Source organism: Dama dama, chromosome 22 (assembly GCF_033118175.1).
Source record: "Dama dama isolate Ldn47 chromosome 22, ASM3311817v1, whole genome shotgun sequence".
In the NCBI taxonomy this organism is placed as follows: Eukaryota; Metazoa; Chordata; class Mammalia; order Artiodactyla; family Cervidae; genus Dama; species Dama dama.
This window is the reverse complement of record NC_083702.1, coordinates 51444865-51471183: the sequence shown is the minus strand read 5'-3', so window position 1 is coordinate 51471183 and position 26319 is coordinate 51444865. Positions and strand designations below refer to the sequence as shown.

Here is a 26319-nt window from a genome sequence, read left to right as displayed (position 1 = left end):
TTCCCAAGAAGACCACAAACTCCCAGAGCCCAAAAATAGTAGAAAGAGTTCAGAATTTCAGGTCAGGTGCCTGGGTTCCAAGTAATAAGTCTACTGCTTACTAGCTGCAAAGTTTTGGAATATCACTTGGTCTTTCTGAGCCTCAATGATTCTACAATAATATCTAACTGATAGGATGCTCTGATAAGCTGTACTGGGATAAGTCATATGAAATATCTTCTATTTCCTCAGCTTTAAAATTGCTGAGTCCTATCTAGAGTCCATTTCAGGTTTAAAAGTTTTCTAAGCTTATAAGGGATATTTGACATTCTCTTGAAACCAAGAGCATTTACAAATATACAACCATTTATATAGTATATAATGTTATTGTACTGTATAATAATAATGTTAAAAATCATTCAACATACATAACATGTAAAAATGAAGCTCTGCTAACGGACATAAACTGGATTGCTGGATTAACCAGGGCCCTCTATTTCCTCTGCAGGACTTTCCACGTGATGCCCAGGACACATTAAAAGCCTGCATCTAAAGGGCTCATCTCCACTGTGCTAGCATGCTTCTGCTCCTAACTGTGCAATTCTAACATGACTAAGACTCAACTGCATTTGTTAAGTCAGTTCAGTTCAGTTGCTCAGTCATGTCCAACTCTTTGCAACCCCATGGACTACAGCAAGCCAGGCTTCTCTGTCCATCAGAAACTCCCAGACCAGAGCTTGCTCAAACTCATTTCCATCAAGTCAATAATGCCATCCAACCATCTCATCCTCTGTCCTCCCCTTCTCCTCCGGCCTTTAATCTTTCCCAGCATCACATCTTTTCCAATGAGTCAGTTCTTCACATCAGGTGGCCAAAGTATTGGAGTTTCAGCTTCAGAATCAGTCCTTCCAATGAATACTCAGGATTGATTTCCTTAAGATTGACTGGTTTGATCTCCTTGCGGTCCAAGGGACTCTCAAGAGTCTTCTCCAACATCACAGTTCAAAAGCATCAGTTCTTCAGCTCTCAGTTTTCTTTATGGCCAAACTCTCACATCTATACATGACTACTGGAAAAACCGTACCTTTGACTAGACAGACCTTTGTCGGCAAAGTAATGTCTCTGCTTTTTAAAAAAAAGTTATTTATTTTTTATTGAAGGATAATTGCTTTACAGAATTTTGCTGTTTTGTCAATCCTCAACATGAATCAGCCGTAGGTATACATACATCCCCTCCCTTTTGACCCTCCCTCCCATCTCCCTCCCATCCCACCCCTCTAGGTTGATACAGAGCCCCTGTTTGAGTTTCCTGAGCCAGACAGCAAACTCCCGTTGGCTATCTATTTTACATGTGGTGATGTAAGTTTCCATGTTACTCTTCCCATACATCTCACCCTCTCCTCCCCTCTCCCCATGTCCATAAATCTATTCTCTATGTCTGTTTCTCCACTGTTGCCCTGTAAATAAATTCTTCAGTACCATTTTTCTAGATTCTATATATATGTTAGAATACGGTATTTATCATTCTCTTTCTGACTCACTTCACTCTTTCTAATAGGTTCTAGGTTCATCCACCTCATTAGAAACAACTCAAATGCGTTCCTTTTTATGGCTGAGTAATACTGCATTGTGTCTATATACCACAACCTCTTCATCCATTCATCTGTCGATGGACGTCTAGTTTGCTTCCATGTTCTAGCTATTGTAAATAGTGCTGCAGTGAACAATGGGATACATGTGTCTCTTTCCATTTTGGTTTCCTCAGGGTATATGCCTAGGAGTGGGATTGCTGGGTCATATGGTGGTTTTATTTCTAGATTTTTAAGGAATCTCCATATCGTCTTCCATAGTGGCTGTATCAGTTTACACTCCCACCAACGGTGGAAGAATGTTCCCTTTTTTCCACACCCTTTTTAGCATTTATTGTTTGTAGACTTTTTGATGAGGGCCAGTCTGACTGGTGTGAGGTGATATCTCATTGTAGTTTTGATTTGCCTTTCTCTATTAAAGAATGATGTTGGGCATCTTTTCATGTGTATGTTAGCCATCTGTATGTCTTCTTTGGAGAAATGTCTGTTTAGGTCTTTTTCCCACTTTTTGATTGGGTTGTTTGTTTTTCTGGTATTGAGTTGTATGAGCTGCTTGTATATTTTGAAAATTAATCCTTTGTCAATTGTTTCATTTGCTATTATTTTCTCCCATTCTTAGAGTTGTCTTTTCACCTTGCTTATAGTCTCCTTTGCTATGCAAAAGTTTTTAAGTTTAATCAGGTCCCACTTGTTTATTTTTGTTTTTATTTCCATTACTCTAGGAGGTGGGTCACAGAGGATCTTGCTTTGATTTATGTCATCAAGTGTTCTGCCTATGTTTTCCTCTAAGAGTTTTATAGTTTCTGGTCTTACATTTAGGTCTTTAATCCATTTTGAGTTTATCTTTGTGTATGGCGTTAGGAAGTGTTCTAATTTCATTCTTTTAATGTAGTTGTCCAGTTTTCCCAGCACCATTTATTGAAGAGGCTGTCTTTGCCCCATTGTATATTCTTGCCTCCTTTGTCAAAAATAACCCATAAATGCATGGGTTTATTTCTGGGCTTTCTATCTTGTTCCATTTGTCTATATTTCTGTTTTTGTGCCAGTACATACTGTCTTGATGACTGTAGCTTTGTAGTATAATCTGAGGTCAGGAAGGTTGATTCCTCCAACTCCATTCTTCTTTCTCAACTACTTTGGTTATTCGGGGTCTTTTGTGTTGTCTATATGAATTGTGAAATTTTTTGTTCTAGTTCTGTGAAAAATGCCATTGGTAATTTTATAGGGATCACATGAATCTGTAGATTGCATTTGTAAGTATAGTCATTTTCACAATATTGATTCTTCCTACCCAGGAACATGGAATATCTCTCCATCTATTTATGACATCTTTGATTTCTTTCATTAGTATCTTATAATTTTCTGTGTACAGTTCTTTTGTCTCCTTAAGTAAGTTTATTCCTATATATTTAATTATTTTTGTTGCAATGTTGAATGGGATTGATTCCTTAACTGCTCTTTCTGGTTTTTCATTGTTAGTATATAGAAATGCAAGTGATTTGTATGTATTAATTTTGTATCCTGCAACTTTGCTAAATTCACTGATTAGCTCTAGCAATTTTCTAATACTACCTTTAGGGTTTTCTATATACAGTATCATGTCATCTGCAAACAGTGAGAGCTTTACCCTTCTTTTCCAACCTGGATTCCTTTTATTTCTTTTTCTTCTCTGATTGCTATAGCTAGGACTTCCAGAACTATGTTGAATAATAGTAACAAAAGTGGACACCCTTCTCCTTTTTTTATTTATTTTTTTTTTTGACACCCTTCTCCTGTTCCTGATCTTAGGGGGAATGCTTTTAGTTTTTCACCATTGAGAATAATGTTTTCTGTAGGCTTATCATATATGACCTTTACTCAGTTGAGATAAGTTCTTTCTATGACCATTTTTTGATGAGTTTTAATCATAAATAGGTGCTGAATTTTTCAAAGACTTTTTCTGCATCTACTGAGATGATCATATGGTTTTTATCTTTCAATTTGTTAATATGGTGTATCACATTGATTGATTTGCATATATTGAAGAATCCTTGCATTCCTGGAATAAACCCAACTTGATTATGGTGTATGAGCTTTTTGATGTGCTGCTGAATTCTGTTTGCTAGTTTGTTGAGGATTTTTGCATCTATGTTCATCAGTGATACTGGCCTGTAGTTTTTTGTGTGTGTGTTGTCTTTGTCTGGTTTTGCTATCAGGGTGATGGTGGCCTCATAGTTTGGAAGTGTTCCTTCTTCTGCAATTTTTTGAAAGAGTTTTAGAAGGATAGGCATTAGCTCTTCTTTAAATGTTTGATAGAATCCTCCTGTGAAGCCATCTGGTCCTGTGCTTTTGTTTTTGGGGAGATTTTTGATCACAGCTTCAATCTCAGAGTTGTTCATAATTTATATTTCTTCCTGGTTCAGTCTTAGAAGATTGAACTTTTCTAAGAATCTGTCCACTTCTTCCAGGTTATCTATTTTATTGCCATACAATTGTTCATAACAGTCTCTTATAATCCTTTGTATTTCTGCATTGTCTGTTGTAACCTCTCCTTTTTCATTTCTAATTTTGTTGATTCTTCTCTCTTTTTTTCTTGATGAGTCTGGCTAAGGATTTGTCAATTTTGTTTATCTTCTCAAAGAACCAGCTTTTAGAGTTTTATTCAATTTGACTATTGTTTCTCTCATTTCTTTTTCATTTATTTCTGCTCGGATCTTTATGATTTCTTTCCTTCTACTAATTCTGCTTTTTACTATGCTGTCTAGGTTGGTCATAGCTTTTCTTCCAAGAAACAAGCATCTTTTAATTTCATGGCTGCAGTCACCATCTACAGTGATTTTGGAGACCAAGAAAAGAAAGTCTGTCACCTTTTCCATTGTTTCCCACCTATCTGCCATGAAGTAATGGGACCAGAAACCATGATCTTAGTTTTCTGAATGTTGAGTTTTAAGCCAGCTTTTTCATTCTCCTGTTTCACCTTCATCAAGAGGCTCTTTAGTTCCTCTTCACTTTCTGCCATAAGGGTGGTATCACCCTTATTTGTTAGTCTAATTTTGGTAATTGACCTAAGTATGGTACACAGGAGTAACATAAGAGTGTGAAGTGAAAGAGAGCTGTGTTCTATGAAATATAGTCTGAATGTTTTGGAATTATGAATGAACAAGAGAACCGTAAAAGATTGAAGGCAGAAAAAGGCAACCGTTGAAAGGATCCTGCCCAGAAGTATCACAACCACCTGAAGTTCTCATCCTCCAGAAACCAAAACCAGAAACTGTGGATGAGGCATTTTGAGAGATATGACATTCAATTCCAATCAGAGGATCCATTAAAAACAAAGATCTTAACTTCAAATTTTAAAGTTGAGGCAAAGAATTACATGTATATGTTTAAGTTAAAATGAAAATGTAAAGTTTGTCTATATCACTTCCCTGACTTCTGATTCAGGGACCTCCTGCTAGCAAGAAGAGGACTCTAGCTGAGCCAAGTGTTTTAAAATCAAATGAGGAAAAGAGGGCTGACTCACCCCACTGAAAGTCACCCACTAGCGCCTTTATTCAAGCTCTTCCAAGTGTGACTGAGATACTTGGCATTTCTTCTGTAAAAGATTCCCAGGGAGAGGGGAGTAACAAAATGTTCATCTACCATACTTCATCCAAAATACACAATTCCGTATATAGCACTCAGCGTGACAGAATGGAACATGAAAGCCACAGTTGTTTTTTCCTCCCACTGAAATGATTTCTCAATAGGTGGATTTAAACATTTATAAGAGAAGAAGAATTGAAGAAAAAAAGACTGGTCTATGTGAAAGGTGGCAGAGAACAAAATAATAAAAAAAAAAAAAACCCTCTCTCCATGTCTGGCTTGGTCTTAAGTTTCTAGGATTAGCAGTTTTAGGAGGTTAAGGTTTGTTCTTGAAACTGGATTAAAGTGGAGAGGAGAAGAGCTGTAAAGGAAATATTGAACATAAAGAGATTTCATTTTTTAATAAATGCCTCATGAAAATATGATCTGAAGAAGAAATAAAACTCAGGATTATCACCCTCTCAGGAACCCATCATTTTACTATGTCATTTGCATGCTTAGTCACTCAGTCGTGTCCAACTTTCTGCAACCCCATGGACTGTAGCCCGCCAGGTTCCTCTGTCCATGGGATTTCCCAGACAAGAATACTGGAGTGGGTTGCCATTTCCTCTTCCAGGGGACCTTCCCAACCCAGAAATCGAACCTGTGTCTCTTATGTCTCCTACATTGGCATGTGGGTTCCTTACCACTAGTGCCACTTGGGAAGCCAAATTTTTTTTCAATATGTGCCCAGTATAATCTCATGCATAAAATTGTCATATGATTAAAACATGAATGATCATTGCTGGATGCCCACTAATTTTATACCTCTTGGAAGATTATACTGTATCCTATACATAGATTAAATGTAATAAAAGACTAAGGAAGAAGCAGGTGCCAAGACTAGCACCTATCAATTCAAGCTAGCAATTATCAGCATTAATCTATAATCCAAACTAGTATCTAAAATGTCCCCTAAAGATTACTATTCTCAATAGGCTAAAATACAATTACGGTCACTTCTTTTAATGTTGTTATCCTAGAGCAAAGCCATCGCTTCTATCGGAAAGTCAGGCAAACTGTGTAACCCCCCAGAAAGAACCTGTTTATCCACTTTCCTCACACTTCCTGCACTGATAGAGCACAGTGATAGACCCACACGGCTAGCACTCTTTCTGATGCTTTGAAGACACAAAGAAAAAATGACAAGACTCTGGCCCCTGGCAGTTCACAGTCTGTTTGAAAGGTCAAAATACTCGTAGAAATAGAAATGAGGTCAAAAATGGGTTCTTTGGGCTCCTTCATGACACTGGACATACAAGACGATTTGAGCATCTTGTGTGAGAAATCTCTGGTGATGACGATGCTGGAGGAATTCAGGACTCTAGGTTCCTAACACTCCCTGGCTTTGCAAACACCTTGCAGCTCTTAAGACAACATCCCAAGGCATTGACCAGCCCTCGGGGCCTGTAACTCCTCTCTGATATCCCCCTAGTGCACCCTCTCCCCTCTACATTAGTTTCTGCATCCTAGCCCCACTGGTCCTTTTTGTTCCTTCCCAATTTGCAAATTCTGTCCTCACTGTCTATATGACTCCTTTCCCTTCCCACCACTTAACAAGCAAGTCCTCCTCCTCCAGATTCAGTTTCAGCATCACTTCCTAAGAAGCACCCTCCACCCATGTCCCTCCATCTAACAGATCAAGGTCCCCCGTTAGCACTTGTACTTTGCCATGATAGCACTTTGCCAAACTGTAGTTCAACCATTGTGTGTTTAGCTGTCCAACCTCCATCTCTATTGTGACATTCTCCACAATTGTGGCTAAACAGTCTTGTATTTCTTAATAGTTGTCTGACAGCTGTTGGCCTCAATGTGAGCTCAGTGAAGATAGTGTGGGTCTACCTGTCCTTCTCACTGCTCTGTCTCCAGGAATTAAAACAGAGATTGTCACCTAACAAGATTTTCTCATTGGCCAAACTCTACTCAGGCTCTCTGAGCTTTTTCAACTAGGCTTGACTTATGGGCTTCTATGTTCATCTTTATATAGTCCAATTCTTCCAATCAGGAAGAATCCTGCTAAATGAGTTTAGCCCTCCTCCAACCTGATCACCCTTGGTATCCAGGCAGATTTCTCACCTTCCACTAACAGCCAGGTGATGTCTGATCAACCTGGCTTGACTTCAGCAAGAATCCTGTTAGGTTCATTTAGCCAGAATTCCCCTTACCCTTGGTGTTGTCTCTTAGTAATTTTCTATCCGCTGACACCCACTGACCCCCAACTTCTCGGCTACAAATTCCCACTTGACGATGCTATATTTGGGACTGAATCCCATTCTGTACTAATATCTCTTTTCCTTTATTGTAGTAGTCCTGTAGAAAATCTGTTTTTACTGCTTTAAGGTATAGTAAATATTTGTTGAATGAATTATAATACAAGTAAGTATAATTAAAATACTCTTAATAATCAATACTTACTTTTCTAAAATGGAAGGGTAAATCTGAATAAACAAAGGCATTTCCTCCATTATATGCTCATTCACTTGGCAAATTTTTATTGAGCACCTACTATGTATCAGCCACTGTTCCAGGAGCTGGGCAGAAAATGGTGGAAAGACAGATCAAGTCCCTTCTTTTTAGCAAGAAAGGCAGCTTAAAAAAAAAAAAAAACTAATAATACCTAAATAGACATTTATCCAAGGAAGACATGTAGATGGCCAATGGGCATATGAAAAGGTATTCAACACTGCAAAGGATTACAAATGTGAATCAAAAGCAACTATACTCCAGTAAAAATTAATTTAAAATAAAGAAACACAAATCATAACTACAAAAAGGTATTACCTCACACTGGTCAGAATGGCCATCACCCAAAAGTCTACAAATAATAAACGCTGGAGAAGGTGTAGAGAAAAGGGAACTCTCCTACATTAATGTGGGAATTGAACTGTGGTGGTTACTATGGAAAAGAATGTGAAGATTCCTTAAGAAATTAAAAGGAGAATTATACTACCCAGCAATTCAACACCTGGGCATATATCCAGAAAAGACAAAAACTCTTAATTCCAAAAGATACATGCAACCCAGTGTTCATAACAGCACTATTTACAATAACCAAGACACAGAAGTAACCTAAATGTCCTAAATAAATGGACAAAGAAGATGTGGTATATAAATATATAAAGAAATGTTACTCAGCCATAAAAAAGAATGAAACAATGCCATTTGCAGCAACATGGATAGGCCTAGAGATTATGATACTAAGTGAATGAAACAGGACAGAGATGAATATCATATGATATCACTAATATGTGGAATCTAAAAAAAGTGATACAAATGAACTTATTTACATAACAGAAACAGACTCACAGACATAAGAAAACAAACTTATGGTTACACGAGTGGAAAGGTGGGGGAGGAAAGGGGTTAGCAGATACAAAGTACTATATATTAAATATTAAAGCAGCAAGCACCTACTGTATAGCACAAGGAGCTATATTCAGTATTTTATAACAAGCCATAATGGAAAATAACCTGAAATATATAAATAAAAAATAAATCTGAAATAAACTAAACACAGCTCAGTCCTCTGCAACCAAGCTGTGCTTTAAATCTTTCATGTGTCATATATTTTATAATAGGTTTGTTTTGCCTCCCAACAAGACAAGAATTTACTTGAAGGCAGAAATTATCTCCGTTTGGTTTGAATGCCCCAGATACAAAACTTAGGATGGCTCTTTGAGACCAGGGGACCTAGTTTCCATCTATCCCACCCCATTTGTCTGTCTGTTATGGCATCCAGAAAAGACCAAGTCATGTTGTCATCTGGATTGAAATACAGGCCAGACGTCATTCAAAAAATTCATGTTGGAGGACCGAAGGGACCATTTCAAAGTGGTAAGCAGCCCCTGCAGATCACCTCAGGAGCTGCCCCCACAAGGAGAACTGCTCTGCCAGTGGCTCGCAGTCTTGGGTTTTATGGTGATGGGATTAGTTTCCGGGTGGCCTTTGGCCAATCATTCTAATTCAGAGTCTTTCCTGGTGGCGCACGCATCGCTCAGCCAAGATGGATGCTAGCAAGAGGGATTCTGGGAAGTGGACGGACAGGTAGTGTCTCCTCTCGATCTTTCCCAAACTCTTCCGGCTGGTGGTGGCCTATTAGTTCCGTATTCCTTATCAGGATCTCCTGCCATAAAACAACTCATGCAAATGGTTCCTATGGTGCCTGGCCAGGGTGGGCAGTTTCAATCAGTGTGCTTCCCCTAACACTTGGGTCAGGAAGATCCCCTGGAGGAGGCAACCCACTCCAGTATTCTTGCCTGGAGAATCCAATGGATAGAGGACTTACAACACCATAGCAGCCAGACATTGTCACAAACTGCCACATCATCTATTCTCCTAAGGGTCTATTTATGCTTCCAAAGAGTCATCTGCCCTCCCATGAGTGCCCTTTCCCCGCCTCCCTCTCCCCTAAGTTAGTACACAGATCACAAGTTCAAGCCACCCCTTGGAGTTGCTCATCCCTGAGTGTGTGTGTAAGTGTGATGCACACACAAATAAACTTCTGTTTGATTTTTCTCCTGTTAATCAATCTTTTAGCTTCCCTGGTGGCTCAGCTGGTAAAGAATCTTCCTGCAATGAGGGAGACTGGGGTTCGATCCCTGGGTTGGGAAGATCCACTGGAGAAAGGAACGGCTACCCACTCCAGTATTCTGGCCTGGAGAATTCCATGGACTGTACAGCCCATGGGGTCGCAAAGAGTCAGACACAACTGAGCAACTTTCAGTTCACTTCACTTCAGTCAATCTTTTCTGAGGCTAATTTTACAGCACCCCAGCAGGAGAACCTAGGAGGGTAAAGGAAAAAAGATTTTTTTTTCTCTTTTAAAGAGTTTTGGTGACAAAGGTGGAATTCTATCATCCAGGACTCCTTACTAGGTCCAAAAGCTGCAGTTAAGAGATCTTGGGCCTCTGACAAAAGCCTGCTTAAGATAATATTTCTTACCAAAGCAGGCTCTCAAATTTCTGCACACAGAGTCAGGTGGAATTAGGGTGGCGAAAGTCTGTCTTTTCAATTTAATTTTCAAGCTCAGCCAGGGACCCTGAGAGGATGGAGGAAAACTTTTTCTACCTCCAAGTAGGGAAACTAAAAATATGTCGAAGAACAAATGATTCCGAGGTCTCTATAAACAGTCTATTTCCCTCCCAACGTCCTCCTCCTCTTGTACCGAAGATACCCTCAGCTCTCACCGCCAGGGCCTGAAACAAAAGCACAGGAATCCTGCCTTGACAGCTGACCTGACCACACACAGTGTTCCTGTAAGCCTGCAGTGGGCCCTCTGCAAGATGAATCAACTTCACTCACCAGTGGGAGAGGAAAATAATAAAATGATGGCGAGAAAGTGCTCCTTACAGAAAAATACTTGCTCGGAACCACACTGAACCACAGTGAAAATGGACTGCAAAACTGAAACATACCTTAAAGACTTATCTAAGACATCACCAAATATGACAACTGCCATTACAAAGGCCCTGCTGCTGCTGCTGCTGCTGCTGCTGCTGCTGCTGCTGAGTCGCTTCAGTCGTGTCCGACTCTGTGCGACCCCAGAGACGGCAGCCCACCAGGCTCCGCCGTCCCTGGGATTCTCCAGGCAAGAACACTGGAGTGGGTTGCCATTTCCTTCTCCAATGCATGAAAGGAAAAGTGAAAGTGAAGTCGCTCAGTTGTGTCCAACTCTTAGCGACCCCATGGACTGCAGCCTACCAGGCTCCTCCATCCATGGGATTTTTCCAGGTGAGAGTATTGGAGTGGGTTGCCATTGCCTTCTCCACAGAGGCCCTGTTATCAGAAAGCAAATGAATACATTATACTTTCATCATAGACAAGTCACCAAAACTGAGAACGAAAATATAGGCAACCAGATCAGGTAAACTAGTTCCTTTTCCACTAACATTCTCTAGATTTGCATCTGCATTTTCTCTTTACAAACATAAATCTTTCTTTCATGTACTCAGCATGGAAACCCTTACCTGAAAAAAAAAAGTGTACACACACATGGGCACACTCATTCCTAAATCTACAGAGTGAAAACAGAAAATATTCTTTCCCTGCAGATATCAAGAATTTTAAGCCTTTTTTTGTCAGCAAATGACTAGGCTGAAAGCAATCCTGTTTTATTGTAATATGGATGCCAATCGTACCTGCTGGGGAAAGTGGTTGGTTTAGATCAGGGTTTCTTTGTCTCAGCGCTATTCACACCTTGGACTGGATAATTTTCTCTGTGGGGGCGCTTTCCTGGGCACCTATGATGTTTAGCAACCACTCAGGCCTCCACCAACTAAATAACTAGCACTCTCCACCCCTAGCCATGACATCAAACATTTCTCCAGCTTTTTTGTCCTGAGGGTCAAAATCAGCCTGGGTTGAAAACAGCTCTTTAAAGCTGAAGTAGACTGTGTCCTGCGGCGATGAGATTTCAGGAGCTCTGATAGTGTTTCAGAACGTTTCTAGTTGTGGCATGTACAGAAACTGCAATTTCTGGTGTAGCCTGCTGGAAGAAATCAACAAAGCTGCCCAAGGGTGAAGAGATATCTATCTGACCCTCACTGCATCCTCTCTCCATGTGAACCTACTCCATGGAGGCACAAAGGGTGGCCAGTGCTGTCTGTGGGAACCGCATCCCTGACGCCCCCCAGCCCACCCTCCTGCGGTGGCCTGTCCCCAGTGAACCACCAGCCAGTATTTGCAGCCTCCAATTCAACTCTTGTTCTCCTCCATTCCCAGGTTTGGTGGCAATACTACAGGAAGATGACAGAATTCAACATGTGACTATTTCCAAAACATGGGAATGGGCTACTGAGACCAATAAGTACTGAGGCAGTAAAAGATGTGTTACCCTCATCTCTGCCAACAGCAGAGCCTGGAAAACAGGCCCTTTGCCTCAGAGGCTCTCAGTTCTTCAACAGTGGCCCTTAAAATGTAAGTGAATTCCACCTAACTGAGCTAGAAGGGCTTCCCACAGGGTGCTAGAGGTTAAGAAACCACCTGCCAGTGCAGGAGACAAAAGAGACAGAGGTTCAATCCCTGGGTTGGGAAGATCCCCTCGAGGAGAACATGGCAACCCACTCCAGTATTCTTGCCTGGAGAATCCCATGGACAGAAGAGCCTGGTGGGGTACAGTTCATGGGGTCATTTGTTGATGTTGGCAATTTGACCTCATCTAAATCCAGCTTGAACACCTGGAAGTTCATGGTTCATGTATTGCTGAAGCCTGGCTTGGAGAATTTTCAGCATTACTTTACTAGCGTGTGAGATGAGTGCAATTGTGCAGTAGTTTGAGCATTCTTTGGCATTGCCTTTCTTTGGGATTGGGATGAAAACGGACCTTTTCCAGTCTTGTGGACACTGCTGAGTTTTCCAAATTTGCTGACATGTTGAGTGCAGCACTTTCACAGAATCATCTTTTAGGATTTGAAATAGCTCAACTGGAATTCCATCACCTCCACTAGCTTTGTTTGTAGTGATGCTTCCTAAGGCCCACTTGATTTCACATATGGTGAATGATCACACCATAGTGACTATTTGGATTATGAAGATCTTTTTTGTATAGTTCTTCTGTGTATTCTTGCCACCTCTTCTTAATATGTTCTGCTTCTGTTAGGTCCATACCATTTCTGTCCTTTATTGTGCCCATCTTTGCATGAAATGTTCCTTCACATGAATGGGATTAGTGCTGTTATAAAAGAGACCTCCAGAGAGCTCTCGGGCTCTTTCTTCCACTGTGTGAGGGCATGCCAAGAAAACAGCTGTCTTTGAACCAGTAGCTAGGCCCTTGTGCTCAGCTGCTCAGTCCTGTCCAACTCTTTGCAACCCCATGGAAATCAGCCCACCAGGCTCCTCTGTCCACGGAATTTTCCAGGCAAGAATAGTGAAGTGGGTTGCCATTTCCTACTCCAGAGAATCTTCCCCACCCAGGGATCAAACCCACATCACCTGCATTGGCAGACAGATTGTTTACCACTGTGCCACCTGAGAAGCCCAGAATAGGCACTCACCAGACATTTAATCTACTGACATCTTGATCTTGGACTTCCCAGGCTCCAGAACTGTGAGAAATAAAATTCTGTTGTTTAACCCACCCAGTCTACTCTGTTATAGCAACAGACTACTAGACACTTATCTAATGAGGGAAAGTAAATAAGCAGCAAAAAAAAAAAAAGAGAGAGAGAAAGTTAAAAATAATATGGAGCCGGAGTTGCTGACTTCAAAGATGAAGACTTTTTAAAAATAAGCAAAGTATGCAAGTGAGATGGAGGGAAAAGTCATCTGCTTGTAACAGAAATATGTCAAAGCAATTACCTAATTTACACAAGGTATCACTTAGGCTAATGCTCAGTTGATTCCTGACGAGTGGGGAGTTGGCCAGAGTGCCTGCATTTTCCTTTATTTTTATCACTTGTTTATAATATTCGATTGCTTGCTTCCTTTGGAATCTAGAAAAGAGAAATTTAATCAAAGTTTTGCATCGAAGAAGCATGGCATTCCATCCACGTATCCAACAAACATGGAATGCTGGTGCTGGGGCCCAGGTGCAAAGATAAGGAAGACTAACCCTTGCCCTCAGAGAGTGTCCGCAGGTAGAAGGAGAGATTGGAGAGTGAAACATAGGACCAACCACTTGTTAAGGGTACTGAGTGTGAACCTAGGAGTTTGGGACTTTAATATTGAAGCATTCTCATCACGACTGACGTGGTTCAGGGACTTCCCTGGTGGCCCGGTGGCTAAGTCTCTGTGCTCCTAATGCAGAAGCCCAGACTCGACCTCTGGTCAGGGAACTAGATCCCGCATGCTACAACTAAAGATCCCGCATGCTGTAAATAAGACCCAGCACAGCTAAATAAATAATAAATAATTTTTAAAAAAGAGTGATATGATTAAATTTGCATGTTAGAAACTTCACCTGGGTGCAAGTGAAGTAGCAGATGACAATTTATGCAGTGAGACCAGTTGGTCCAGACAAAGAACACAGATGTGACAGGAGACCTGCTAAGTCTTGGCATCACATGGTAGGTGGCGGGCCTGGTGCCAGGAGCCCTGACATCCTCTTGGGCAGTAGGATGACGAGGTTAGGAGCTAGAGCTTTGAAGTCAGGCGGGCTCAGCAGTGACACAGTGGTTAGGCATCAAGGCTCCTAAACCTTGGTTTTCTCATGTTCACACTGAGGATAACAGACCTGTGGTGAGGATCAAGTGAGAAAATGTATGGAGTGGGTTTAGCATGGTGACTGATTATAATAAATATCACCAAGATGAATCATTAAGATGCTGCCCTGGTGTCTGCATTGGGTGACATGGGAGAAGATGCATTTTGTCATGGAGAGGGGGTGGATGTATTCACTGTTGATAATGTTCACTCTGAACGGCCCTAATATGCTGGCTACCCAAAGGGAGAGGGCCAGTGGATGCACATGTGTGCAGCTGATGATGGAGGTCTGAGGAGACAGGGACAAGACAAGAAGCCATCACCTTACTGAACGCTGGCTGCAGCCCTAGGCACGGGCAAGGCTGGGGCACTGTGACCGAGACACGCAGAGTTCAAGAACTGAACCCAAGAGAACACTACCACCTGGTTGAGAGTTGGGAGAGAAAGAGAAAACCCATCAAAGAACCTGAGAAGGTGTCATCAGAGAAGATGGCCATGATGGAGGGTAGCTCAGAAACCAGCAGAGCACAGTTTCAGGAATGAAAGATGCTGTCAAACGCTCCCAGAGCAGAGGACCCTCAAGATCAAAGTGCAAAGACACAGAACTAGGCTGTTCCTGATGACATTCATAAGGATGGACAGAACAGAGCTGGGTGCAGGGAGAAGGTGAACGACATCAACAGGAAGTGAGGCAGTGGAGACACTTGTCTGTGGAGGGGACACAATGAAAAGACGGCTGCTGGTGAATGGATTCAAAGTTGAGAGACAGCAATGACACTGACTTCACTGAGAACATATCCCCGTTCCTCTTATGACCCTTTGTTCATCCTTCTCCTTCCTGAGGTACAGGGGGTTACTTTTAACTTTGTGATTTGACCTCATGCATCCATCCCTACCTATCCCCACTCCCCAAGGCCCTCAGGACCCTCGGACTATTTCTGTAGGGCATGAGAGCTGTTTGAAGAGCCCCGGCCACCAGGAGAAAGTTCTCCATAAGTCTGAGAGGTGAGCTGAGTCCCACAGCAAAAAGTTTCCTGGTCTTAATCAATGTGGAAAATGAGGTCACCTAAGGACAACCTTCAGCAAGCAAAAAGGCTTCTCGGTCGTTTCAGAAGGTTGACCACTGACAGTGACGTCTGGAAAGAAGGGTACCAGGTATGGTCCACTCCTCCGACACAGAGGCCACGAACGTGGGACAGCAGCAGGGTTCAGGGTCCCTCGAGTCATGAGCCGCCAGCCCTGGGTTTGAGGTGGGGCAGCCCAGGCCCCCAGATGACTCAGTCGGTGTGCTACGTGTTTAGATTTCTCTTTTATGAGGCAATGGTTCTACTGTCAAGCCTTCTGCTTCTCCAAAGAAAGGCCTGTTCTCTGCTCCAAGTGCTGGTCTGAAGAGGAACAAAAGGAGGTTTATGTGGTGTCAAGTGCCTCAAAAATTCCCTGCTGGGGAGCAAAATAATAACACTAAGAACTCAATTTATCAACTCTTTCAACAGGCCAGGCATTCTGCTCAGCACTTCACACAGAGGATCTCAGTTCTCAGCATTGTCCTGTGAGGAAGATACTATCACTGCTCTCATTTTACCAACGAGGAAACGAATGGGATACCAACATGTTAAGTATGTGCCCAGGTTCTCACTGTTACCAGGTGGTAGAAACAAAATTTAAACCCACGCAATTGAACCCTAGAGCCCAACATTTCAGCACTGCTCTAGAGCGCTGGTAACTTGACTCTTAGAACCACCTCAATTGGAGCTACTCTTTTTTTTTTTGTTTATTGGAGTATAATTGCTTTGCAATGTTGTGCTAGTTTCTGCGGACAAGAAAGTGAATCAGTTACGTGTATACATCTCTCCCCTCCCCCTTGAGCCTCCCTCCCCCTCACCCCAATTCTACCCCTCTAGGTCATCACAGAGCACCGAGCCCAGCTTGCCGTGCTATCCAGCCTTTTCCCATTAGGGACCACTCTTTGAAAGGTAAATACTCTTGGAAAGGGCTTCCCAGGTGGCTCAGTGGTAAAGAACCCACCTGCCAATGTGGGAGATGTAGGAGACACGAGTTCAATCCCTGGGTTGGGAAGATCCCTGGAGAAGGGAATGGCTACCCACTCCAGTATTCTTGCCTGGGAAATCCCATGGACAGAGGAACCTGGAAGGCTACAGTCCATGGGGTCGCAGAGAGTCAGACACAACTGAGCACGCACACCAGTCTTGGAAAGGATTAATACTGATCTGCAGTTCAGTGCCCAGAGATGACTCATGTCATATTCTTCTCGGGAGCAAAAGCCAGAGTGGGTCCTCTCCCCGGTGTAAGTAACATGCTCTCCAGGATGGTGGACAGCGGAAAGTGAAAGGCAAGGTGGAGATAGGGAGGAGAGGGACGGGTTACAAAAGCAAAACCTCGCAACTTTATAATTTCACGTAGAGCACCCCTGACCCTGCAGTCAGCTCGCCTGGCTGTGAAACGGCGCAGGCCAGGCCCAAGGAAGGGTGTGATGGACTCTCTGCGGACTCACAGAGAGCCTTCGCTCACACCAGCCTGTCAAAGGAAGCAGCGGTCTTGCCTGGCAGATCCTAACAGGAATTAGACCCAGAGGATGATACCTACATCCCGCTTTAAAACACAGGTGCTGACAGAGTCTCCTGACCAAACTCTCCGCAGGCTCTCCTGAGCAATTCCCAACCAGACCTCAACGTCTGGGCTTCCGTGTTCACCTCGGCCTTATCCAGCTTCAGCGAGGCTCCCGCTCAGCCAGCTCAGCCCTGCTCGCTCTCTGATTACTGTCCTGCTCCGAGTCCTCCCCCTCACCGCCCCACAGTGGCCTCTGCTCCCCCTGGCCTGCCTGAGCACGAACCCTGTTAGGTCGGTGTGGCCTGAGTTCACCCCACCCCACGCTTGACGTCTCCTCTGAGTAGCTGTCCATCCACTGCTGATCGCATGGCTCCACCACCCGCTCCCTGATTCAGAGCTGAGTCCTGTCTGTCTCCACCGCAGAACCCCACTGTGGGGTCCGTATGCCTCTCATCAAAGGTCTGAACGAAGGCTGTCTTACCTTTCTTTAACGAGTCCTGTGAATACTTGCTGCTTTAACAACTTTAGCAGTGCCTGGTGTGGGGAGCTGAGGAAAGCCCCACATGTGGCCAGAGAGCAAGAGGTCTTCCCCAGCGAGGGGGGCGGTCAGGACAGCGCAGCCTGAGACAGCAGCAGGCTCTTGTGCAAGACAGACCAGCAGGCATGATGATACAGACCACCCTCCACAGAGGCCTCAAGCACAACCCCTTCCTCACAAGACCCAGGCGTGATGCTGGAGTGGGAAGCCATTCTCCTTTTTACTTTTCCTCCTGACAAAACCTATACACGGTTTGTGGGCTAAGAGCTCCTTTCAAATTCACGATGGTCAGTGTCCTGACAAATAGATCAGGCCGGAATCTCAGGCCTGGGGAGTCTCTCATTTTCTGGACAAGGCTGGAGCCAAAGAACTGAGACACTCCTATGAGTGAGTACAGATCTCCCTGCCAAACGTGGGCATTTTTTAGGGGCTGGGGGCGGGGGGAAGGAGACACACGACTTGAAACATTTCATAAGTACTTACCTTTCACTGTGTCTCAGTGGGAAAAACAGTAAATCTGCTAAAAATTCCATAATTTCTCCGACTAGGATGCTTTTCTCACCAAACAAACTTCTCCTGATATTTAAGCATTCTTGAAGTTTCATTTTTGCAAGACAAGTGTTTCCAGCAGCAAATCTGAAAACAAAATGCACGTGTGCAACTTACTGGGCAAGATACATGCTGGCTACCTTCACTGTGCTTCCAAAAACAAATCTCATAAACGTCCTTTATATTCAAGACACAAAACAGCACAGCAGTTTGTATTAGCAGAGATTTGAGGCTTTCAACGTGATTGATAAGATGTGCATACATCTTCAGGAGAAACTGGGACACTATTTTTCTCCTTCCCCTCAAGCCTTCCTTCCACCACCACCCAGTCCCACCAGTCTAGGTCAGCACAGAACACCTCTGCAAAACTGCAGGTTCCCACTAGCGATCTATGTCACGCCTGGTAGTGTATACATATACGAATGCCACTCTCGACTCATCCCACCCTCTCCTTCCCGCACTGTGTCCACAAGTCCATTCTCTACATCTGCATCTCCACTGCTGCCCTGCAAACAGGTTCATCTCTACCATCTTCTAGATTCCATACATGTGCGTTAACATTCACTATTTGGTTTTTCTCTTTCTGACTTCACTTTGTATGACAGACTCTAGGTTCATCCACATCTCTACTATTGACCTTAAGGGTTGGACAGTTTGTTGTGGAGGGTCCTGTGCAGAGTATAATGTTTAACAGCATTCCTGGCCTGTACCCAATAGCCGCCAGTAGCAACGCCCCCAGTCATGACAAACTAACCTGTCTCCAGACCTTTGCCAAAGGTTCCACAGGGGACAAAATTGCCCATGGTTGAGCACTACTGAACCAGAGGATAGAAATGCTAAAATTCAGCCTTTCTTAACCCAATCAGTCAGGCGGGACATGGATTGGCAAGTATGGATTAAGTAGATTAATTGTAACAATAACAGCTAGTATAGAAAACTAAGACATTTTTCAAGAAAAACAGAAGCTTACATTAGAACACCTTCAGTGTATTTCATGGTAGCCTGGTCGCAGGGATTGCTGTCCAGTAAGCTGGAAATTTCAGTAGCACATTCCAAAATATGGTTTTCTTTTAAGTACTCCTCAGAGGCTGACTTTGCCAGGTTGTTCAGCACTCTGCCTGCAGGGAATAATTTTTGGCTCAAGGTTTTTTCCTATAGAAGAGTTAAGAAGTCACTAGGCAAAGCATTTGGTAGCATTTCTTCATCGCTGCCAATAGTTGGGTTTTTTTCTTAATAAATCAATTACTGACCTACATTGCATGGGACTTGGTTTTCAAGTAACAAATTTTGTATGTGGGCACCAGTTATGGGGCCAAGGAACAAAGACAATACATTGAAACCAAATTCGAGTCTATTTTACAAATGAACAGGTCAGAAACAGAGAATATAGATGTAGTGAGACCAACTATCATCATAACCGAGTTCTACAAAAGGCAGCTGGTACAGCCTTGAATAAGGAACAACAAAACATTAAGGCCTTATGACAGAAACACACGAATAAGCCCCATAAACCTAATTAATAAATAACGCGCTGTACCTAGATACACATCGAATGTACCCTTTGCAAAGGCCTAAGATTTTGCTAGTTATTTTGAGTTAGATATGCTAACAATAAGAGACTTCTAAAAAGTAGAAAGTTTTATGGTCTTCCAAAGTGAAAATAAAAGTCACTCAGTCATGTCCAGCTCTTTGTGACCCCATGAACTATACAGTCCATGGAATTCTCCAGACCAGAATACTGGAGTGGGTAGCCATGCCCTTCTCCAGGGGACCTTCCCAACCCAGGGGTCAAACCCAGGTCTCCCACATTGCAGGCAGATTCTTTACCAGCTGAGCCACAAGGGAAGTCCACGGTTTTCCAAGCCACACTCTATTATACTGAAGTGAAGTCGCTCAGTCGTGTCTGACTCTTTGCGACCCCATGGACTGTAGCCTACCAGGCTCCTCCATCCATGGGATTTTCCAGGCAAGAGTACTGGAGTGGGTTGCCATTTCCCTCTCCAGGGGATCTCCCTGACCCAGGGGTCGAACCCCGGTCTCCCGCATTGCAGATAGATGCTTTACCGCTTTACCATCTGAGCCACAAGGGAAGCCCACACTCTATTATGGAAAGAGATAGAACTATAGTTATGCTTCCAGAAGGTGTTACTAGAGCGTTGCTAGCAGTATACAAGGCAGATTTAACTCCTTATACTATGGAATTCAGCTTTAACTATAAAAGATTACAATCAAATTATCAAAAAAGCATCCCATCATCAATAGCACCCCATTCATTGCCCAGCTGGCTCTAGGAGGCCAGTCCCAGAACCCAGAGAAGTATCCCTGGTTTCCACATGGGTCTCCTCTGCTCACCAAGGTCCCAACATGCCTGCAACCAGGTCTGCCTGCATTAGGATGATGACTTAGAAGCCAGCCTCTATATGTGGAGCATTAGAGCTTTATAAAGGCCAACACTAGAAGAGACTCTGCACAGTAAGTTGTCAGACAGGCCTCAGGGCGAGACAGGCCTGGATAACTAGTCAGATAGGCCTCTCGGACTCCTGGCACCAGAGGTGCCAGCGCTGGGAGCTGACGTGCTTTATTTCATCTCTCTGGCCTTCAGTTTCCTCATCTGTAAAGTGGGAGTAACTGTATATACCACAGGAGGTATACGAAAAGACAAAAGAGATCATGAACATGAAGTGCTTTGCACGCAGTAAGCATGAAACGAACGTTAACTATTACTATCAAGGTGGATCTACAGGAGAAATGCAGAGAGGGTAAGCAGCTTTCCCACGGTGACCTGAGACCACACAGCAGACTGTAAAAACAGCTGTAACTCTCCACGCCAACCCGCACCCAGCTCTCCTTGGCGATGCCACTCTGCACCTCCTCCTACCCAGAGGTCAGAGTCTCTTTCTCGGCCCCGGACTGAAGCCTGGCGACTTGCTGTGACCAATCACACGCAGAGTAAGAGGGTGCTGTGCCAGTTCTCAGTTTAGGCATAAACATGTGCCCCCACTCTCGGAATTCTGCGGGCCCCCAGGGGAGCAGGACTGGGCTATTTCCTCAACGATGCGCAGCTCGTGCCCAGAACCCTGCTGCCACCAGACATCAGGGTGAGGCGTGCTGAGAGTTGGAGCCCACTGGCCCTGCCAGCTGGGCTGCAGAAGCTTGCACGGGTCCAGCCCAGACCGGGGGGATCTCCTTGGTGGCCCAGAGACACGGGCAACAACAAGTGGTTGGTTTTTGACCTGCTATGTTTCAGGGTGGTTTGCTATACAACAGAAGCTAATTGACATAACTATTTAAATACGACCTTAGTCTAGAGTCCTTATTCCTTGTCTGATTGTAAACCGGTGGATCAACAATGCTCAGTATCTACATTCACTGACTGCTCTTTGTCTCTGTTCTATTCTGCTGCCTCTGCAGCCTCGGGCATCAAACATTGAGGCCACCTTCAATCCCTCCCAGCGTCAGGGGCTTTCAAATGAGTCAGCTCTTCACATCAGGTGGCCAAAGTACTGCAGTTTCAGCTTCAACATCAGTCCTTCCAATGAACTCAGGACTGATCTCCTTCAGGATGGACTGGTTGGATCTCCTCGCAGTCCAAGGGACTCTCAAAAGTCTTCTCCAACACCACAGTTCAAAAGCATCGATTCTTCGGTGCTCAGCTTTCTTTATAGTCCAATTCTCACATCCATATGTGACTACTGGAAAAACGATAGCCTTGACTAGACAGAGCTTTGTTGGCAAAGTAATGTCTCTACTTTTTAATATGCTGTCTAGGTTGGCCATAACTTTCCTTCCAAGGAGTAAGCATCTTTTAATTTCATGACTGCAATCACCATCTGCAGTGATTTTGGAGCCCAAAAATGTAAAGTCTGCCACTGTTTCCACTGGTTCCCTGTCTATTTGCCATGAAGTGATGGGACTGGATGCCATGATCTTAGTTTTCTGAATGTGGAGCTTTAAGCCAACTTTTTCACTCTCCTCCTTCACTTTCATCACAAGGCTCCTTACTTCTTCTTCGCTTTCTGGCATAAGGGTGGTGTCATCTGCATATCTGAGGTTATTGATATTTCTCCCGGCAATCTTGATTCCAGCTTGTGCTTCCTCCAGCCCAGCGTTTCTCATGATGTACTCTGCATGTAAGTTAAATAAGCAGGGTGACATTATACAGCCTTGACGTACTCCTTTTCCTATTTGGAACCAGTCTGTTGTTCCATGTCCAGTTCTAACTGTTGCTTCCTGACCTGTATACAGATTTCTCAAGAGGCAGGTCAGGTGGTCTGGTATTCTCATCTCTTAAAGAATTTTCCACAGTTTATTGTGATCCACACAGTCAAAGGCTTTGGCATAGTCAATAAAGCAGAAATAGATGTTTTTCTGGAACTCTCTTGCTTTTTCGATGATTCAGCAGACGTTAGCAATTTGATCTCTGGTTCCTCTGCCTTTTCTAAATCCAGCTTGAAATCTGGAAGTTCATGGTTCATGGATTGCTGAAGCCTGGCTTGGAGAATTTTGAGCATTACTTTACTAGCGTGTGAGATGAGTGCAATTGTGTGGTACTTTGAGCATTCTTTGGCATTGCCTTTCTTTGGGATTGGGATGAAAACTGACCTTTTCCAGTCCTGTGGCTACTGTTGACTTTTCCAAATTTGCTGGCATATTGAGTGCAGCACTTTCACAGCATCATCTTTTAGGATTTGAAATAGCTCAACTGAAATTCCATCACCTCCACTAGCTTTGTTGGTAGCGATGCTTCCTAAGACCCACTTGACTTCACATTCCAGGATGTCTGACTCCAGGTGAGTGATTACACCATCATGATTATCTGGGTCTTGAAGATCTTTTTTATACAGTTCTTCTGTGTATTCTTGCCATCTCTTCTTAATATCGTCTGCTTCTGTTAGGTCCATACCATTTCTGTCCTTTATTGAACCCATCTTTGCATGAAATGTTCCCATGGTATCTTTAATTTTCTTGAAGAGATCTCTAGTCTTTCCCATTCTATTGTTTTCCTCTATTTCTTTGCACTGATCACTGAGGAAGGCTTTCTTATCTATCCTGGCTATTCTTTGGAACTCTGCATTCAAATGGGAATATCTTTCCTTTTCTCCTTTGCCTTTTGCCTTTCTTCTTTTCACAGCTATTTTAAGGCCTCCTCAGACAGCTATTTTGCTTTTTTGCATTTCTTTTTCTTGGGGATGGTCTTGATCCCTGTCTCTCGTACAATGTCACGAACCTCTGTCCATAGTTCATCAGGCACTCTGTCTATCAGATCTAGCCCCTTAAATCTATTTTGTACTTCCACTGTATAATCATAAGGGATTTGATTTAGGTCATACCTGAATGGTGTAGTGGTTTTCCCTACTTTCTTCAGTTTAAGTCTGAGAGCCAAAAAATAAAAAACTTAACATGTAAATAAAAGTAGAGAGCCCAAAAATAAAAATAGTAGATAAATAAATCAGAGCAAAAAGACAGTAAGTGGAGAAGCAGGATTTGAACACAGAAAGGCTGGCTTCACAGCCAGTGGTCCCCTTACTGCTCAAAGCAGTGTAAGTTGTGTCACAACAGCCTCCCACATGCTAAAAGGACGGTCTGTCAAAGGAGGAGTGCTCAGGGTCACCCCTCACACGCCCACCAAAAAAATCCAGCAAACAAAGCACACATGCCCGGTCCCCCGTCTTCACGGTTGGTAACAGCCCAGGAGCCTGACTTTGAACCACAAGAAGCAATGCCCTCTCCACTTGCCCACCCTACCTTTTTGCTTCACCAAGTCCTGGTTGTCTTTTAAATTTCTGGATGAAAATTCCATCAGGTTGAACCACGCTTTCTGGAAATACTGGAAGCCTTCCTGAGTCATCCCTATTTCCAGACAGAGCTCCCCGATAGCATTCTGTATTCTGGGAAGCATTTTGGTCACGGACTGACTCTACACATAAGCAAAGATAACACATTCGTGAGGGGACACAGCATTAGACCAGGCACAGCCACCAGATACCCGCCCGAGAAAGCTCATTGCATAATGAACCCGCAAAAGATGGCACACTTCACAGCAGGTCTCGGGAAATTTTAAATACTTACAGAGTGATTGTTACAGTGACACGTTTATGGGGAGACATTGCAAACCAAAACTAATCTTTGGAAAATGTTTTCACAAGTTGTTAGTTAATGGTAATTTTTTTTGAAGGTGAGAATAACATGATGATGTCTCATATATATTAAAGCTCACGGAGGAGGCATTATCTAAAATCCAACTGAACACCTAAAAATCACCATCTGTGTGACTCTTGAATTCAATTGTGACCAGAGATCTGCTAACTTTATGGGACTTTGTTTGGTTTGGGTTGTTTGTTTATGTTTTCGGGGGTTTTTTTTTGGCTGAACTGGATCTTAGCTGCAGCATGTAGAGTCTTTCATTGCAGTACACGGACCCTCTAGTTGTGGTGCATGGTCTTAGTTGCTCTGGGCAAGTGGAATCTTACTTCCCTGACCAGGGATTAAACCCACATCCTCTGCATTGCAAGGTGGATTCTTAACCACTAGACCACTAGGGAAGTCCCTGCTAACTTCATGTTTGATACATTTTTGCTTAAAGACATGAACTTCAATTCTCTGTCCTGGTTTAGCATGTTTATTTCAGGGATACTTAAACTTCATTACCTTAAATCACACCTCTATCAAAACCTTATCAGTACATAAGAATACACTAGTTGGTTATAATCTTTTAAACGAGAGCCAGTGCTGAGTTATCTTATTATTATCATCTCATTTCAAAAACCTTAATATTAACAAGAATATCTGTGAATATGTTTGGCAATTAATAGGCCCTATTCAAATAGACAGCAGTACCATTATCAATGTTTATATAATACTTCATGCTGTACTGAAATGTACTGAGTGAGCCTGTCTCCATCATGGGAATTCTTTCTGCTCTCCTGCACCTACTTAAAGTTACCTTCTGCGGCTTGACCCAGAGCTTTCTAGTAAGTGTCCTGCACACAGGTTATACCTACTCTGAAATACTGACCTCAGTCCTGACGAGATCGGGCGCATTCAGGGTGGTATGGCCGTAGACTGACCTCAGTCCTGAAGGCAGCTGGGAGTGGTGTGGAGTCCCTGGGCACATACACCTGTAGTCTTTTACATTCCCTCATGGCATCTTTCAAAGAGTCCCCTTCTCAGCAGCTATTCTAGATCTCAGCCCTAGTGCTCACACTGTCCTTCCTCCACTTCAAGATGGCCTGCATGCTGACTTTACTGAGATCAAGACTACTCTGAAAGATTGCCCTCAGATATTGATTAAGATTATGACTGGGTACAAGTTAACAGAAAACCCATATTAACAGTGGCTTGATTTCTCTCTAATGCAACTGTCAGGAAGTGGATGACACACCATACTGTGAGAAACACAGTTTCCCTTATCTCACTGTTTGACCTTGCCTGACCTCCATTCCCAAGGATGCCTCTTGGTCTAAAATGGCTGCTCCATCTCCAGCCATCACATCCACAATCCATCCAGCAGCAAGGAGAAAATAGGAAAGAGAAGGCACAGCCTTCACTTCATGGAAACTTCAGAAGTCATCCCCAGCACCTCGATTTAAATCCCATCAGCCAAAACCTAGGCAAGTACTCATATCTTGCTTCAACGGATGATGGAAAATCTAGTCTTCTTTTCAGTCATTTGATGAGGAGGGTGGGGACATAACTAACTATGAAAGGGGGGCCAGATATTGGGAAATTATAGTCTCTGGTATGCCTCACTTCCCTTTTCTTTTCAACTTAAAATTAGCAGTGCTTTCACCCATTTTCTTCCTTCCTGCCTATTCCAGAGGAAGGGATACCCAACCTCCTTACCAAGGGCCTGCTCCTTCCCTAGCTCTTGGGAATCATGTCCTCCTCACCACGTCCCCACCAGCATCTCCAATCCACCCCTCTCCCTGGGTTATTTCCTGCTCCACACAAACACATAAATCCTGGATCAAACCTAACCTGAACCTGGTGCTATCCTGATTGTTCACCTTTCTCCTTTTACTGACACTCCTCAAATGGGTATCAACACATGCACATTCCCATTTCACCACCACACATTCACCTCTTAAGCTCTGCAGATTGGCTCTTTCCACTACAACCCCCTTCCACCTCAGGGGTTACCACTGACCTTCAATCACCAGGCCCAGGGTCCTTCTTTCAGTCCTCATTTGTCCAGACCACTAAGCAGCCACTGATGCTATTAGCCACTCCCTCTTTGATCGGGGGAACTAGGCTGTCCTGATTCTCTTCTAATCTCTCACTCCAGTACAGGTTCTTTCCCTTTCCTCCTTTTAAGGGTAAGTAATTTCCCAATAACCAATTCCTACTGTCAATCAG

The 26319-nt window shown here is 43.3% G+C and overlaps 1 protein-coding gene across 1 annotated transcript in view; it reads right to left on the bottom strand.

Annotated features, from left to right (window-relative positions):
• The window catches only part of LOC133043986 (putative tetratricopeptide repeat protein 41), an 82628-nt gene that overhangs the window by 6916 nt on the left and 49393 nt on the right, over window positions 1–26319 (bottom strand). Inside the window, exons 12-15 of the mRNA XM_061125499.1 lie at window positions 23710–23881; window positions 18935–19082; window positions 17899–18051; window positions 13467–13600 (exon numbers count right to left, since the gene is read on the bottom strand). Of these exons, the coding sequence (XP_060981482.1) occupies window positions 13467–13600; window positions 17899–18051; window positions 18935–19082; window positions 23710–23881 (607 nt within the window). The remainder of the gene's footprint in view (window positions 1–13466; window positions 13601–17898; window positions 18052–18934; window positions 19083–23709; window positions 23882–26319) is intronic.